This window comes from Oncorhynchus kisutch, unplaced genomic scaffold (assembly GCF_002021735.2).
Source record: "Oncorhynchus kisutch isolate 150728-3 unplaced genomic scaffold, Okis_V2 Okis03b-Okis08b_hom, whole genome shotgun sequence".
NCBI classification, from domain to species: Eukaryota; Metazoa; Chordata; class Actinopteri; order Salmoniformes; family Salmonidae; genus Oncorhynchus; species Oncorhynchus kisutch.
In genome coordinates this window covers 11,581,077-11,599,027 of record NW_022261980.1, presented here as the reverse complement: position 1 = coordinate 11,599,027, position 17,951 = coordinate 11,581,077, and the positions used below count along the sequence as shown (strand labels likewise).

The 17,951-nt window shown below is 42.7% G+C and overlaps 1 protein-coding gene across 1 annotated transcript in view; it reads right to left on the bottom strand.

Annotated features, from left to right (window-relative positions):
* The window catches only part of LOC116359574 (putative ubiquitin carboxyl-terminal hydrolase 50), a 17,413-nt gene extending 10,885 nt beyond the window's left edge, over positions 1 to 6,528 (bottom strand). The window contains exons 1-2 of the mRNA XM_031812408.1: positions 6,511 to 6,528; positions 1,931 to 2,646 (exon numbers count right to left, since the gene is read on the bottom strand). Of these exons, the coding sequence (XP_031668268.1) occupies positions 1,931 to 2,646; positions 6,511 to 6,528 (734 nt within the window). The remainder of the gene's footprint in view (positions 1 to 1,930; positions 2,647 to 6,510) is intronic.
* Between the last annotated feature and the right edge of the window lie 11,423 nt (positions 6,529 to 17,951).

Genomic DNA, 17,951 nt, shown 5'->3' with positions numbered 1-17,951 from the left:
TCTAAGGCCTCCAAGGCCTCTGTTGGTTTGTCCAGGTTCTATATATGACATCATAGTAATCTAAGGCCTCCAAGGCCTCTGTTGGTTTGTCCAGGTTCTATATATGACATCATAGTAATCTAAGGCCTCCTAGACCTCTGTTGGTTTGTCCAGGTTCTATATATGACATCATAGTAATCTAAGGCCTCCAAGGCCTCTGTTGGTTTGTCCAAGTTCTATATATGACATCATAGTAATCTAAGGCCTCCAAGGCCTCTGTTGGTTTGTCCAGGTTCTATATATGACATCATAGTAATCTAAGGCCTCTGTTGTTTTGGTCAGGTTCTATATATGACATCATAGTAATCTAAGGCCTCCAAGGCCTCTGTTGGTTTGTCCAGGTTCTATACATGACATCATAGTAATCTAAGGCCTCTGTTGTTTTGGCCAGGTTCTATATATGACATCATAGTAATCTAAGGCCTCCAAGGCCTCTGTTGGTTTGTCCAGGTTCTATATATGACATCATAGTAATCTAAGGCCTCCAAGGCCTCTGTTGGTTTGTCCAGGTTCTATATATGACATCATAGTAATCTAAGGCCTCTGTTGTTTTGGCCAGGTTCTATATATGACATCATAGTAATCTAAGGCCTCCAAGGCCTCTGTTGGTTTGTCCAGGTTCTATACATGACATCATAGTAATCTAAGGCCTCTGTTGTTTTGGCCAGGTTCTATATATGACATCATAGTAATCTAAGGCCTCTGTTGGTTTGTTCAGGTTCTATATATGACGACATAGTAATCTAAGGCCTCCAAGGCCTCTATTGGTTTGTCCAGGTTCTATATGTGACATCATAGTAATCTAAGGCCTCCAAGGCCTCTGTTGGTTTGTCCAGGTTCTATATATGACGACATAGTAATCTAAGGCCTCCAAGGCCTCTGTTGGTTTGTCCAGGTTCTATATATGACATCATAGTAATCTAAGGCCTCCAAGGCCTCTGTTGGTTTGTCCAGGTTCTATATGTGACATCATAGTAATCTAAGGCCTCCAAGGCCTCTGTTGGTTTGTCCAGGTTCTATATATGACATCATAGTAATCTAAGGCCTCCAAGGCCTCTGTTGGTTTGTCCAGGTTCTATATATGACGACATAGTAATCTAAGGCCTCCAAGGCCTCTGTTGGTTTGTCCAGGTTCTATACTGTATATGACATCATATAAATCTAATCTCTAACTCAAAACCAACGTTGTTATTTCTTGTATTTGATGGGTTTTCTGATCAATTATATAAATCAACTATTAATTGATTGCTGTTGAATCTAATTGTCTGTCTTCCTACGACCTGCTGTGGCAACATTACTGACATAACTGATGAAAGTACAGCAAAGCATGACATCATTAAAAAGGAGAGGCAGAGAGAAACAGGCTAGCAGTATCTGGTGCTCCTCCCTCCTCATGGGGAGGGAGGAGCACCATGGCTATTTTATATCCAGCAACAGCAGGCAAGTCGTCGTGACAACAATCACCCACACAGTGTTCTCGTCGCAATTACCCACAAGCCTCCAGCACAGCCAGCTCTGCTCTGTTACATAAACCCAATGCAGTTTCATGGTCCCAAATGGCAACCTATTGTCTTTGTACTGCACTACCAAGTCCCAAATGGCACTATTTAGGGCACAGGGAGACATTTGGCACACAGACCCATGGCCAGTTATCCACACCAGGCAGAGTAGAATATGTTCATGTGTAGAGAACAAAGCTGTTAGCCTCACTCAGCTCCTAAGTAGAGGCTACAGATACAATGTGTGCTTCCTCTCTCTCTCTCTCTCTAACCCTCAGGCTATTGATTATCCGCAGTGCTGGTCTGTTTCTGCTACAGAGACATTCACTTTTCCCCTGTTTTGCCAAACAAGCAACGTAATGTTTTTTAGATGGAGGATCAGTCTGGCACACACGCTAGAACCCACGCTAGATCCCAGACTAGAACCCAGACTGGAACTCACGCTAGAACCCAGGCTAGAATCCAGACTGGAACTCACGCTAGATCCCAGACTAGAACCCACGCTAGAACCCAGGCTGGAACTCACGCTAGAACCCAGGCTAGAATCCAGACTGGAACTCACGCTAGAACCCAGGCTAGAACTCACGCTAGAACCCAGGCTGGAACCCAGACTAGAACCCAGGCTGGAACCCAGACTAGAACCCAGACTAGAACCCAGGCTAGAACTCACGCTAGAACCCAGGCTGGAACCCAGACTAGAACCCAGGCTAGGGCCCAGGCTAGGGCCCAGGCTAGGGCCCAGGCTGGAACCCAGGCTAGAACCCAGGCTAGGGCCCAGGCTGGAACCCAGACTAGAACCCAGGCTAGGGCCCAGGCTGGAACCCAGACTAGAACCCAGGCTAGGGCCCAGGCTGGAACCCAGACTAGAACCCAGGCTAGGGCCCAGGCTGGAACCCAGACTAGAACCCAGGCTAGGGCCCAGGCTGGAACCCAGACTAGAACCCAGGCTAGGGCCCAGGCTGGAACCCAGACTAGAACCCAGGCTAGGGCCCAGGCTGGAACCCAGACTAGAACCCAGGCTAGGGCCCAGACTAGAACCCAGACTAGAACCCAGGCTAGGGCCCAGACTAGAACCCAGACTAGAACCCAGGCTAGGGCCCAGGCTAGGCTTTTGATATCAAATCAACCAATAATCAAATGTTATTGGTCACGTGCTTGTGATTAGCAGATTTTATTGCGGGTGTAGCGAAATGCTTGTGCTTCTAGCTCCGACAGCGCAGTAATATCTAACAAGTAATATCAGACAAATTACACAACATATCCCCAATACACACAAATCTAAGTAGGAATCCATTAAGACTATATACATATGGACGTGCGATGTCAGAGCGGAACGGACAAAGATAGAGTAGAATAGTATAGAATACAGTATATAAATATGAGATGAGTAATACATAGACTAAGATACAGTAGAATAGTATAGAATACAGTATATACATATGAGATGAGTAATACATAGACTAATATACTGTAGAATAGTATGGAATACAGTATATACATATGAGATGGGTGATGCCAGATATTTAAACATTATTAAGTGACTAAGATAACGTAGAATAGTATATAATACAGTATATACATATGAGATGGGTGATGCCAGATATTTAAACATTATTAAGTGACTAAGATAACGTAGAATAGTATATAATACAGTATATGCATATGAGATGAGTAATGCCAGATATATAAACATTATTAAAGTGACTAGTGTTTCATTCCTTAAAGTGGCCAGTGATTCCTAGTCTATGCCTATAGGCAGCAGCCTCTAATGTGCTAGTGATGGCTGTTTAACAGTCTGATGGCCTTGAGATGGAAAAAGCTGTTTTTCAGTCTCTTGGTCCCAGATTTGATGCACCTGTACTGACCTCGCCTTCTGGATGATAGCGGGGTGAACAGGCAGTGGCTCGGGTGGTTGATGTCCTTGATGCACCTGTACTGACCTCGCCTTCTGGATGATAGCGGGGTGAACAGGCTGTGGCTCGGGTGGTTGATGTCCTTGATGATCTTTTTGGCCTTCCTGTGACATCAGGTGCTGTAGGTGTCCTGGAGGATGGGTAGTTTGCCCCCGGTAATACGTTGGGCAGACCGCACCACCCTCTGGAGAGCCTGGTGGTTGCAGGCGGTTGCAGTTGCCGTACCAGGCGGTGCAAGGCTAGGGTCCAATGATTCTGAAGGGATTCAGTCACACAGTGACAGACTGGGATGATAATTTCCATCATCTAGCCTATCTCACGTAGGAGGAGGCTTTAATGACATGTGCCTGGTCTAAATGCAGCCATGGAACACACCTACACAGTTTGTCCTCAGAAATGCCACTGGTTCTGCCAAGGTACCACAGTTGCAGGGACTACAGTCGTGTATAAGCTTGCCTGCTCTACCACAGGTCTAGGGTCAGCTTGCCTGCTCTACCACAGATCTAGGGTCAGCTTGCCTGCTCTACCGCAGATCTAGGATCAGCTTGCCTGCTCTACCACAGGTCTATCATCAGCTTGCCTGCTCTACCACAGATCAGTCAGAAAGCTAGTCAGAAAAACAGGACTAATCAAAGTATATTTTCGGGCTCGGTAATGTGTTTCCACGCAGACACACAGGGGACTGCATAGCATTCCATCAAGACAGGAAGTTCCATGAGAGAGTGAAACATTTGGATGCAACTGGTTTTCTTTCTGTGATTACATTATGGCTCTAGTGTAGTTTATACCCGGGTGACATCTTCTGCCAGATAGGTAAAGTACGTGCTGTAGCAAGAACAGGACATGTGGAGAGGAGCATGTCGAGCTTGTTCAGAGTGTGGGAACATGCCATGATGTGTGTGACCCCTGAGTTACAGTATATACAGTATGTTGTTCTCTCTGTCTCTCTCTCTCTCTCTCTCTCTCTCTCTCTCTCTCTCTCTCTCTCTCTCCCTGTCTCTGTCTCTGTCTCTGTCTCTCTCTCTCTCTCTGGTCTCTCTCTGTCTCTCTCTCTCTCTCTCTCTGTCTCTCTGTCTCTCTCTCTCTCTCTCTCTCTGTCTCTCTCTCTCTCTCTCTCTCTCTCTCTCTCTCTCTCTCTCTCTCTCTCTCTCTCTCTGTCTCTGTCTCTGTCTCTGTCTCTCTCTGTCTCTCTCTGTCTCTGTCTCTCTCTCTCTCTCTCTCTCTCCCTGTCTCTCTCTCTCTCCTCTCTCTCTCTCTCTCTCTCTCTCCCTGTCTCTGTCTCTGTCTCTGTCTCTCTCTCTCTCTCTGTCTCTCTCTCTCTCTCTCTCTGTCTCTCTGTCTCTCTCTCTCTCTCGTCTCTCTCTCTCTCTCTCTTTGTCTCTCTCTCTCTCTCTCTCTCTCTCTCTCTCTCTCTCTGTCTCTGTCTCTGTCTCTCTCTCTCTGTCTCTCTCTGTCTCTCTCTGTCTCTGTCTCTCTCTCTCTCTCTCTCTCTCTCTCTCTCTCTCTCTCCCTGTCTCTCTCTCTCTCTCTCTCTCTCTCTCTCTCTCTCCTCTCTCTCTCTCTCTCTCTCTCTCTCTCTCTCTCTCTCTCTCTCTCTCTCTCTCTCTCTCTCTCTGTCTCCTCTCTGTCTCTCTCTCTCTCTCTCTCTCTCTCTCTTCTCTCCTCTCTCCCTCTCTCTCTCTCTCTCCTCCCTCTCTCTCTCCCTCTCTCTCTCTCTCTCTCTCTCTCTCTCTCTCTCTCTCTCTCTCTCTCTCCCTCTCTCTCTCTCTCTCTCTCTCTCTCTCTCTCTCTCTCATTGCAGATGTCATGTTATGTGTATTCAACATTCGCCTCAAAACAGTTTTAGCTGTGTTCAAAATCAAACACTGCTCTCAAATCATAAACAAAGTGATCAAAATGATATTCACTCTCAAGCAGTCAGTAAACAGCAGTCAGTAAACAGCAGTCAGTAAACAGCAGTCAGTAAACAGCAGTCAGTAAACAGCAGTCAGTAAACAATACACCGACAAATAGAAAACACATTGTTCAAAACATACAATCCTCAGGGAGAAGTACATTTTTTATCTAAAAAAATATTCATATTTTTCCGTCGTCTTTGATGAACGAAAACATGTTCTATCATAGTAGCTCAAAATGTATCTGAAATTACTACTCTTCTTTGCAATTTCGTTTTTTGTTCTTCCTCCTTGTACCCCTATTTGTACAGTACTGTACCCTGCATCTCACAAACTTGTCCTTTGTCTCTGTGATGCTGTAATTCTTGTTCTTTGTTGATATGAACCTGCAACCAGTCAACATCTATTGAGCAGTCAGTACTGTTAATACATGGAAAGCACAATGTTCAGGGCCATACAATTTGTCCATTGTACAGCCTACAATGCACTGTACTACAGTATACAATACTAAAAGGGACAAAATGTTATATGGCCCGAGTGTAACATGGTGATGTAGAACACCATGGTTGCTGATAGCAGCACAGATTGTGACATTGCCACCTCGTTGACCAGGGACTTCAACAATGGCCCGCTGTCCAATCATGTTTCGGCCTCTCCTTCTCCTCTTTGTTAGATTGAAGCCTGCTTCATCGACAAAGATGAACTCATGGGGTCTGTCCAAGGATTCCAAGTCAAATATTGTCTGTGTAGAAATACAATATACTGTATGTAGGAGTTTGTAAGTCGTACAGAGACAGTGCTATACTGTAGAGTACAATTAGGCTTCTGATTCACATACATTGTATGTACTGAAGAGTAATGTCATTCACATAGTATGTGTTAGTATGCCTACACACTCGTCCTCTCACATTGTTTCTTCCTGTTCTCTTCTCTGAATGTCCTTACTATGGTGGACACAGAAAATCGGCTCAAATTGGGATGCACTCTAAGTCCTGCTTCCCTCATTGTCAGTCCATGGACAAGAACATGGTCTATAACTGTTGCTCGAATTTCATCAGATATTTCCACTCTTTGTCTACCTCTTCGTCCTCCTCTGCCTCTTTCTTGCCCTCCTCTGCCTCCTCGTCTCCCACCTCGCATACACACTCGTCCTCGTCCTCTCACATTGTTTCTTCTCTCCATTCTCAGACTTTCTCCTTCCCACCTTCAACAACCTGTTTGCTCTCTGAACTGGCTTATAATGGTTGTGTCGCATCATTTGAAACAGGTTAAATCCATTTTGAGTGGTTGTGTTCAATCAATGACATGTCTTCTCTATTTGTATTTGATTGTTGCCACTTGTGTTTACCAGTATGGATGACATGTGCATTAGAGTGCAGAATGTGTTTACCAGTATGGATGACATGTGCATTAGAGTGCAGAATGTGTTTACCAGTATGGATGACATGTGCATTAGAGTGCAGAATGTGTTTTGAGAATGAGAATGTGTTTCGAGTTTTGCTGAAAAGTCTAAGTGAGATCTGCAAATTGTGTTTTACCATGTGAAATGGTGTAAGGTATTGACAACAGACTGCATAATTAGCTAAATGAGTCCAGGCAACTGAGAACTTTGTTCAGCCAATGGGTTTTAGTGTTTTAGCAATTGAGAAAAACTGTAAAGTACAAAAGGTAAATAAATAAACATAAATATGAGTTGTATTTGCAATGGTGTTTGTTCTTAACTGGTTGCCCTTTTCTTGTGGCAACAAGTCACAAATCTTGCAGCTGTGATGTCACCATGTGGTATTTCACACAGTAGATATGGGAGTTTATCAAAATTGGGTTTGTTTTCAAATTCTTTGTGGATCTGTGTATTCTGAGGGAAATATGTGTCTCTAATATGGTCATACATTTGGCAGAAGGTTAGGAAGTGCAGCTCAGTTTCCTCTCATTTTGTGGGCAGTGTGTGCACATAGCCTGTCTTCTCTTGAGAGCCAGGTCTGCCTACGGCGACCTTTCTCAATAGCAAGGCTATGCTCACTGAGTGTGTACATAGTCAAAGCTTTCCTTAATTTAGGGTCAGTCACAGTGGTCAGGTATTCTGCCACTGTGTGCTCTCTGTTTAGGGCCAAATAGCATTCTAGTTTGCTCTGTTCTTTGTAAATTCTTTCCAATGTGTCAAGTAATTATCTTTTTGTTTTCTCATGATTGGTTGGGTCTAATTGTGTTGCTGTCCTGGGGCTCTGTGGGTCTGTTTGTGAACAGAACCCCAGGACCAGCTTGCTTAGTGGACTCTTCTCCAAGTTCATCTCTCTGTAGGTGATGGCTTTGTTACGAAGGTTTGGGAATCGCTTCCTTTTAGGTGGTTGTAGAATTTAACATCTCTTTTCTGGATTTTGATAATTAGCTGGTTATCGGCCTAATTCTGCATGCATTCTTTGGTGATTTACCTTATACAAGGAGGATAGTTTTGCAGAATTCTGCATGCAGTCTCAATTTGGTTTTTGTCACATCGGGTTCTGGTCACCACCCTGACCAAGGCCCTTCTCCCCCGATTGCTCAGTTTGGCCGGGAGGCCAGGTCTCAGAAGAGTCTTGATGGTTCCAACCTCCTTCCATTTAAGAATGATGGAGGCCACTGTGTTCTTGGGGACCTTCAATGCTGCAGAAATGTTTTGCTACCCTTCCCCAGATTTGTGACTCGACACAATCCTGTCTCTGTTGGACCTTACATAGACAAGTGTGTGCCTTTCCAAATTATGTCCAATCAATTGAATTTACCCACAGGTGGACTCCAATCAAGGTTTTAGAAATATCTCAAGGATAATCATTGAAAACAGGATGCATCTGAGCCCAATTTCAAGTCTCATAGCAAAGGGTCAGAATACTTATGTGAATAAGGTATTTCAATGTTTTTGCATTGTCATTATTGGGTATAAAATATTTTGGAATCTCTTTAGAATAAGGCTGTAACGTAATAAAATGTGGAAAAAGTCAAGAGGTCTCAATACTTTCGAATGCACTGTATGTTGAAGAGGGTGGGGCTCAAGCTGCATCCCTGTCTCACCCCACGGCCCCGAGGAAAGAAATCTGTGTGTTTATTGCCAATTTTAACTGCATACTTGTTGTTTGTGTACATTAATATTATAATTATGCTTTCCCCCCAACACCGCTTTCCGTGAATTTGTATAAAAGACCTTAACAAATTGAGTCAAAAGCTTTTTTGAAATCAACAAAGCATGAGAAGACTTTGCTTTTGCTTTGTTTGTTTATCAGTAAGGGTGTGCAGGGTGTATACGTGGTCTGTTGCACAATATTGTAGTGAGAAGACAATTTGCCATTTGCTCAGAACATTATTTTCACTGAGGAATGTTGGAGTCTGCTGTTGATGATACTGCAGAGGAATTGATCAGAGATCGCTGCTAACGCATATTCCACTTTTGTGGATTGGGGTGGGATCAGGCCTTGGTTCCAAATATTAGGGAATATGCCAAAGCTGAGGATAATGTTGAAAAGCTTAAGAATAGCCCATTTGAATTTGTGGTCTGGATTTTTTAATCATTTTGTTTAGTATAACACAGGGCTTTTTGGGTTGGAGGGGTTGTATTTTGTCCTCTATTTCAATCAATGTAATTGGAGAATTGTCACTGGGTGTGATTTGGGTGGGCATTCTATGGTCCTTTTTCTATGTTTTGTATTTCTATGTTTTGGCCAGGTATGGTTCTCAATCAGGGACAGCTGACTATCGTTGTCTCTGATTGGGAACCATACTTAGGCAGCTTTTTTTCCCACTTATGTTTTGTGGTTGTTGTTTTCTATTTAGTGTTCTTCACCTGACAGGACTGTTTCGGTTTGGTTTATTCACTTTGTTATTTTTGTTTAAGTGTTTTCAGTTCGATAAAAGTCATGAACACTTACCACGCTGCGCTTTGGTCCGATTCCTCCTCATCAGACGACGACACCTGTTACAAGGATCCAGTGGTAGTCTTTAATAGCTGATTGTACTTTTTGTACGCTATCATGCATATGTTTTTGCCCTTGGTTCTTTGTTATATGGCTAAAAACATTGGAGAAATGGTTTATCCATAACATCTACATATCCATACACCATACATCTACATATCCATACACCATACATCTACATATACATACACCATACATCTTACATATCTATACACCATACATCTACATATACATACACCATACATCTACATATACATACACCTTACATCTACATATACATACACCATACATCTTACATATCCATACACCATACATCTTACATATCCATACACCATACATCTTACATATCCATACACCATACATCTACATATACATACACCATACATCTTACATATCCATACACCATACATCTTACATATCCATACACCATACATCTTACATATCCATACACCTTACATCTTACATATCCATACACCTTACATCTTACATATCCATACACCTTACATACATATCCATACACCTTACATCTTACATCTTACATATCCATACACCATACACCTTACATCTTACATATCCATACACCTTACATCTTTACATATCCATACACCATACATCTTACATATCCATACACCATACATCTTACATATCCATACACCTTACATCTTACATATCCATACACCTTACATATCCATACACCATACAACTTACATATCCATACACCATACATCTTACATATCCATACACCATACATCTTACATATCCATACACCATACATCTTACATATCCATTACACCATACACCATACATCTTACATATCCATACACCATACATATACATACACCATACATCTTACATATCCATACACCATACATCTTACATATCCATACACCATACATCTTACATATCCATACACCATACACCATACATCTTACATATCCATACACCATACATATACATACACCATACAACTTACATATCCATACACCATACAACTTACATATCCATACACCATACATCTTACATATCCATACACCATACATCTTACATATCCATACACCATATATCTTACATATCCATACACCATACATCTTACATATCCATACACTATACATATACATACACCATACATCTTACATATCCATACACCATACATCTTACATATCCATACACCATACATCTTACATATCCATACACCATACATCTTACATATCCATACACCATACATCTTACATATCCATACACCTTACATACATATCCATACACCTTACATCTTACATATCCAACACCATACATCTTACATATCCATACACCATACATCTTACATATCCATACACCATACATCTTACATATCCATACACCATACACCATACATCTTACATATCCATACACCATACATATACATACACCATACAACTTACATATCCATACACCATACAACTTACATATCCATACACCATACATCTTACATATCCATACACCATACATCTTACATATCCATACACCATATATCTTACATATCCATACACCATACATCTTACATATCCATACACCATACATATACATACACCATACACCATACATATACATACACCATACATCTTACATATCCATACACCATACATCTTACATATCCATACACCATACATCTTACATATCCATACACCATACATCTTACATATCCATACACCTTACATACCATATCCATACACCTTACATCTTACATATCCATACACCATACAGCTTACATATCCATACACCATACATCTTACATATCCATACACCATACATCTTACATATCCATACACCATACATCTTACATATCCATACACCTTACATACATATCCATACACCTTACATCTTACATATCCATACACCATACATCTTACATATCCATACACCATACATCTTACATATCCATACACCATACATCTTACATATCCATACACCATACATCTTACATATCCATACACCATACATCTTACATATCCATACACCATACATCTTACATATCCATACACCTTACATACATATCCATACACCTTACATCTTACATATCCATACACCATACATCTTACATATCCATACACCATACAACTTACATATCCATACACCATACATCTTACATATCCATACACCATACATCTTACATATCCATATTTTGGATAGATACAGTTGAAGTCGGGGTTATTAAAACTCATTTTTCAACCACTACAAATTTCTTGTTAATAAACTATAGTTTTGGCAAGTCTGTTAGGACATCTACTTTGTGCATGACACAAGTAATTTTTTCCAACAATTGTTTACAGACATATTATAAATCACTCTATCGCAATTCCAGTTGGTCAGAAGTTTACATACACTAAGTTGACTGTTCCTTTAAACAGCTTGGAAAATTCCAGAAAATGATGTCATGGCTTTAGAAGCTTCTGATAGGCTAATTGACATCATTTGAGTCAATTGGAGGTGTACCTGTGGATGTATTTCAAGGCCTACCTTCAAACTCAGTACCTCTTTGCTTGACAATCATGGGAAAAATCTAAAGAAATCAGCCAAGACCTCAGAAAAAGAATTGTAGACCTCCACAAGTCTGGTTCATCCTTGGGAGCAATTTCCAAATGCCTGAATGTAATTCACCTAATGAGGAAACACTGACCGTGCACTTTGACATATTATAAAGGTGAATAAACTATAGTCTGAGCTATATTATGAGGTGATTAAACTATAGCCTGAGTTATATAATAAGGTGATTAAACTATAGCCTGAGTCATATTATAAGGTGATTAAACTATAGCCTGAGTCCAGAGGCTGTTTGAGCTGTCTTGACAACTTCATTGCTGTCATTTGAAAGAGAGGGAGACGCAGAGAGAGAAAGGAAGGGGGATAGGCGCAGAGAGAGGAGAGACAGAGAGAGAGAGAAATGGGGAGATGGGCGCAGAGAGAAGGTGAGAGATAGCTGCAGAGAGAGAGAGAGAGAGAGAGAGAAAGGGGGAGATGGGCGCAGAGAGAAGGTGAGAGATAGCTGTAGAGAGAGAGAGAGAGAGAGAGAGAGAAATGGGGAGATGGGCGCAGAGAGAAGGTGAGAGATAGCTGTAGAGAGAGAGAGAGAGAAAGGGGGAGATGGGCGCAGAGAGAAGGTGAGAGATAGCTGCAGAGAGAGATAGCTGTAGAGAGAGAGAGAGAGAGAGAGAGAGAAATGGGGAGATGGGCGCAGAGAGAAGGTGAGAGATAGCTGTAGAGAGAGAGAGAGAAAGGGGGAGATGGGCGCAGAGAGAAGGTGAGAGATAGCTGCAGAGAGAGAGAGAGAGAGAGAGAGAGAAATGGGGAGATGGGCGCAGAGAGAAGGTGAGAGATAGCTGCAGAGAGAGAGAGAGAGAGAGAGAGAGCGAGAGAGAGAGAGAGAAAGGGGGAGATGGGCGCAGAGAGAAGGTGAGAGATAGCTGCAGAGAGAGAGAGAGAGAGAGAGAGAGAGAGAGAGAGAGAGAGAGAGAGAGAGAGAGAGAAATGGGGAGATGGGCGCAGAGAGAAGGTGAGAGATAGCTGCAGAGAGAGAGAGAGAGAGAGAAAGGGGGAGATGGGCGCAGAGAGAAGGTGAGAGATAGCTGCAGAGAGAGAGAGAGAGGGATGGAGAGAGAGAGAGAGAGAGAGAGAAAGGGGGAGATGGGCGCAGAGAGAAGGTGAGAGATAGCTGTAGAGAGAGAGAGAGAGAGAGAGAGAGAGAAATGGGGAGATGGGCGCAGAGAGAAGGTGAGAGATAGCTGTAGAGAGAGAGAGAGAGAAAGGGGGAGATGGGCGCAGAGAGAAGGTGAGAGATAGCTGCAGAGAGAGAGAGAGAGAGAGAGAGAGAAATGGGGAGATGGGCGCAGAGAGAAGGTGAGAGATAGCTGCAGAGAGAGAGAGAGAGAGAGAGAGAGAGAGAGAGAGAGAGAGAGAGAGAAAGGGGGAGATGGGCGCAGAGAGAAGGTGAGAGATAGCTGCAGAGAGAGAGAGAGAGAGAGAGAGAGAGAGAGAGAGAGAGAGAGAGAGAGAGAAATGGGGAGATGGGCGCAGAGAGAAGGTGAGAGATAGCTGCAGAGAGAGAGAGAGAGAGAGAAAGGGGGAGATGGGCGCAGAGAGAAGGTGAGAGATAGCTGCAGAGAGAGAGAGAGAGAGAGAAAGGGGGAGATGGGCGCAGAGAGAAGGTGAGAGATAGCTGCAGAGAGAGAGAGAGAGAGAGAGAGAGAAATGGGGAGGTGGGCGCAGAGAGAAGGTGAGAGATAGCTGCAGAGAGAGAGTGGGATGGAGAGTGGGCGCAGAGAGAGAGAGAGAGAGTGGGATGGAGAGATAGCTGCAGAGAGAGAGTGGGATGGAGAGAGAGAGAGAGAGAGTGGGATGGAGAGTGGGATGGAGAGAGAGAGAGAGAGAGAGAGTGGGATGGAGAGAGAGAGAGAGAGAGTGGGATGGAGAGTGGGATGGAGAGATAGCTGCAGAGAGAGAGTGGGATGGAGAGAGAAGGTGAGAGATAGCTGCAGAGAGAGAGTGGGATGGAGAGAGAAGGTGAGAGATAGCTGCAGAGAGAGAGTGGGATGGAGAGAGAAGGTGAGAGATAGCTGCAGAGAGAGAGTGGGATGGAGAGAGAAGGTGAGAGATAGCTGCAGAGAGAGAGTGGGATGGAGAGTGGCATGTCTATTTATAAGAGAACTTTGTAATATAGCAGCCTAGTGTTCTCTGGCCCCGGTCCAGTCCCTCTCAGCTCAGGGCTGTTCTGGGGTCAGCTGGATGGACAGAGCACATAACAGACCCGCTGGATCCAAACAGTATGTGTTTCTCCAAATATGTTACGTGTGCCTGATTTGGCTTGTCTGTACTGTAGTGTTCTGGAACTAAATGGATAACTTGCCTGTACTGTAGTGTTCTAGAACAAAATGGATAACTTGCCTGTACTGTAGTGTTCTGGAACTAAATGGATAACTTGCCTGTACTGTAGTGTTCTGGAACTAAATGGACAGTGTTCTAGAACTAAATGGATAACTTGCCTGTACTGTAGTGTTCTGGAACTAAATGGACAGTGTTCTGGAACTAAATGGACAGTGTTCTAGAACTAAATGGATAACTTGCCTGTACTGTAGTGTTCTGGAACTAAATGGACAGTGTTCTGGAACTAAATGGATAACTTGCCTGTACTGTAGTGTTCTGGAACTAAATGGACAGCTTGCCTGTACTGTAGTGTTCTGGAACTAAATGGATAACTTGCCTGTACTGTAGTGTTCTGGAACTAAATGGACAGTGTTCTGGAACTAAATGGATAACTTGCCTGTACTGTAGTGTTCTGGAACTAAATGGATAGCTTGCCTGTACTGTAGTGTTCTGGAACTAAATGGACAGCTTGCCTGTACTGTAGTGTTCTGGAACTAAATGGACAGTGTTCTGGAACTAAATGGACAGTGTTCTGGAACTAAATGGATAACTTGCCTGTACTGTAGTGTTCTGGAACTAAATGGATAACTTGCCTGTACTGTAGTGTTCTGGAACTAAATGGACAGTGTTCTGGAACTAAATGGATAGCTTGCCTGTGCTGTAGTGTTCTGGAACTAAATGGATAGCTTGCCTGTACTGTAGTGTTCTGGAACTAAATGGACAGCTTGCCTGTACTGTAGTGTTCTGGAACTAAATGGATAACTTGCCTGTACTGTAGTGTTCTGGAACTAAATGGACAGTGTTCTGGAACTAAATGGACAGCTTGCCTGTACTGTAGTGTTCTGGAACTAAATGGATAACTTGCCTGTACTGTAGTGTTCTGGAACTAAATGGATAACTTGCCTGTACTGTAGTGTTCTGGAACTAAATGGACAGTGTTCTGGAACTAAATGGACAGCTTGCCTGTACTGTAGTGTTCTGGAACTAAATGGACAGTGTTCTGGAACTAAATGGATAACTTGCCTGTACTGTAGTGTTCTGGAACTAAATGGATAGCTTGCCTGTACTGTAGTGTTCTGGAACTAAATGGACAGCTTGCCTGTACTGTAGTGTTCTGGAACTAAATGGACAGTGTTCTGGAACTAAATGGATAACCTGCCTGTACTGTAGTGTTCTGGAACTAAATGGACAGCTTGCCTGTACTGTAGTGTTCTGGAACTAAATGGATAACTTGCCTGTACTGTAGTGTTCTAGAACAAAATGGATAACTTGCCTGTACTGTAGTGTTCTGGAACTAAATGGATAACTTGCCTGTACTGTAGTGCTCTGGAACTAAATGGACAGTGTTCTGGAACTAAATGGATAACTTGCCTGTACTGTAGTGTTCTGGAACTAAATGGACAGCTTGCCTGTACTGTAGTGTTCTGGAACTAAATGGATAACTTGCCTGTACTGTAGTGTTCTGGAACTAAATGGACAGTGTTCTGGAACTAAATGGATAACTTGCCTGTACTGTAGTGTTCTGGAACTAAATGGATAGCTTGCCTGTACTGTAGTGTTCTGGAACTAAATGGACAGCTTGCCTGTACTGTAGTGTTCTGGAACTAAATGGACAGTGTTCTGGAACTAAATGGACAGTGTTCTGGAACTAAATGGATAACTTGCCTGTACTGTAGTGTTCTGGAACTAAATGGATAACTTGCCTGTACTGTAGTGTTCTGGAACTAAATGGACAGTGTTCTGGAACTAAATGGATAGCTTGCCTGTGCTGTAGTGTTCTGGAACTAAATGGATAGCTTGCCTGTACTGTAGTGTTCTGGAACTAAATGGACAGCTTGCCTGTACTGTAGTGTTCTGGAACTAAATGGATAACTTGCCTGTACTGTAGTGTTCTGGAACTAAATGGACAGTGTTCTGGAACTAAATGGACAGCTTGCCTGTACTGTAGTGTTCTGGAACTAAATGGATAACTTGCCTGTACTGTAGTGTTCTGGAACTAAATGGATAACTTGCCTGTACTGTAGTGTTCTGGAACTAAATGGACAGTGTTCTGGAACTAAATGGACAGCTTGCCTGTACTGTAGTGTTCTGGAACTAAATGGACAGTGTTCTGGAACTAAATGGATAACTTGCCTGTACTGTAGTGTTCTGGAACTAAATGGATAGCTTGCCTGTACTGTAGTGTTCTGGAACTAAATGGACAGCTTGCCTGTACTGTAGTGTTCTGGAACTAAATGGACAGTGTTCTGGAACTAAATGGATAACCTGCCTGTACTGTAGTGTTCTGGAACTAAATGGACAGCTTGCCTGTACTGTAGTGTTCTGGAACTAAATGGACAGTGTTCTGGAACTAAATGGATAACCTGCCTGTACTGTAGTGTTCTGGAACTAAATGGACAGTGTTCTGGAACTAAATGGATAACTTGCCTGTACTCTAGTGTTCTGGAACTAAATGGATAGCTTGCCTGTACTGTAGTGTTCTGGAACTAAATGGACAGCTTGCCTGTACTGTAGTGTTCTGGAACTAAATGGACAGTGTTCTGGAACTAAATGGACAGTGTTCTGGAACTAAATGGACAGCTTGCCTGTACTGTAGTGTTCTGGAACTAAATGGACAGCTTGCCTGTACTGTAGTGTTCTGGAACTAAATGGACAGTGTTCTGGAACTAAATGGATAACTTGCCTGTACTGTAGTGTTCTGGAACTAAATGGATAACTTGCCTGTACTGTAGTGTTCTGGAACTAAATGGATAACTTGCCTGTACTGTAGTGTTCTGGAACTAAATGGACAGTGTTCTGGAACTAAATGGATAACTTGCCTGTGCTGTAGTGTTCTGGAACTAAATGGACAGCTTGCCTGTACTGTAGTGTTCTGGAACTAAATGGATAGCTTGCCTGTACTGTAGTGTTCTGGAACTAAATGGACAGCTTGCCTGTACTGTAGTGTTCTGGAACTAAATGGATAACTTGCCTGTACTGTAGTGTTCTGGAACTAAATGGATAACTTGCCTGTACTGTAGTGTTCTGGAACTAAATGGACAGCTTGCCTGTACTGTAGTGTTCTGGAACTAAATGGATAACTTGCCTGTACTGTAGTGTTCTGGAACTAAATGGATAACTTGCCTGTACTGTAGTGTTCTGGAACTAAATGGACAGCTTGCCTGTACTGTAGTGTTCTGGAACTAAATGGACAGTGTTCTGGAACTAAATGGATAACTTGCCTGTACTGTAGTGTTCTGGAACTAAATGGACAGTGTTCTGGAACTAAATGGACAGTGTTCTGGAACTAAATGGACAGTGTTCTGGAACTAAATGGACAGTGTTCTGGAACTAAATGGACAGTGTTCTGGAACTAAATGGACAGCTTGCCTGTACTGTAGTGTTCTGGAACTAAATGGACAGTGTTCTGGAACTAAATGGATAACTTGCCTGTACTGTAGTGTTCTGGAACTATGGATAACTTGCCTGTACTGTAGTGTTCTGGAACTAAATGGATAGCTTGCCTGTACTGTAGTGTTCTGGAACTAAATGGATAACTTGCCTGTACTGTAGTGTTCTGGAACTAAATGGACAGCTTGCCTGTACTATAGTGTTCTGGAACTAAATGGATAGCTTGCCTGTACTGTAGTGTTCTGGAACTAAATGGATAGCTTGCCTGTACTGTAGTGTTCTGGAACTAAATGGACAGCTTGCCTGTACTGTAGTGTTCTGGAACTAAATGGATAACTTGCCTGTACTGTAGTGTTCTGGAACTAAATGGATAGCTAGCCT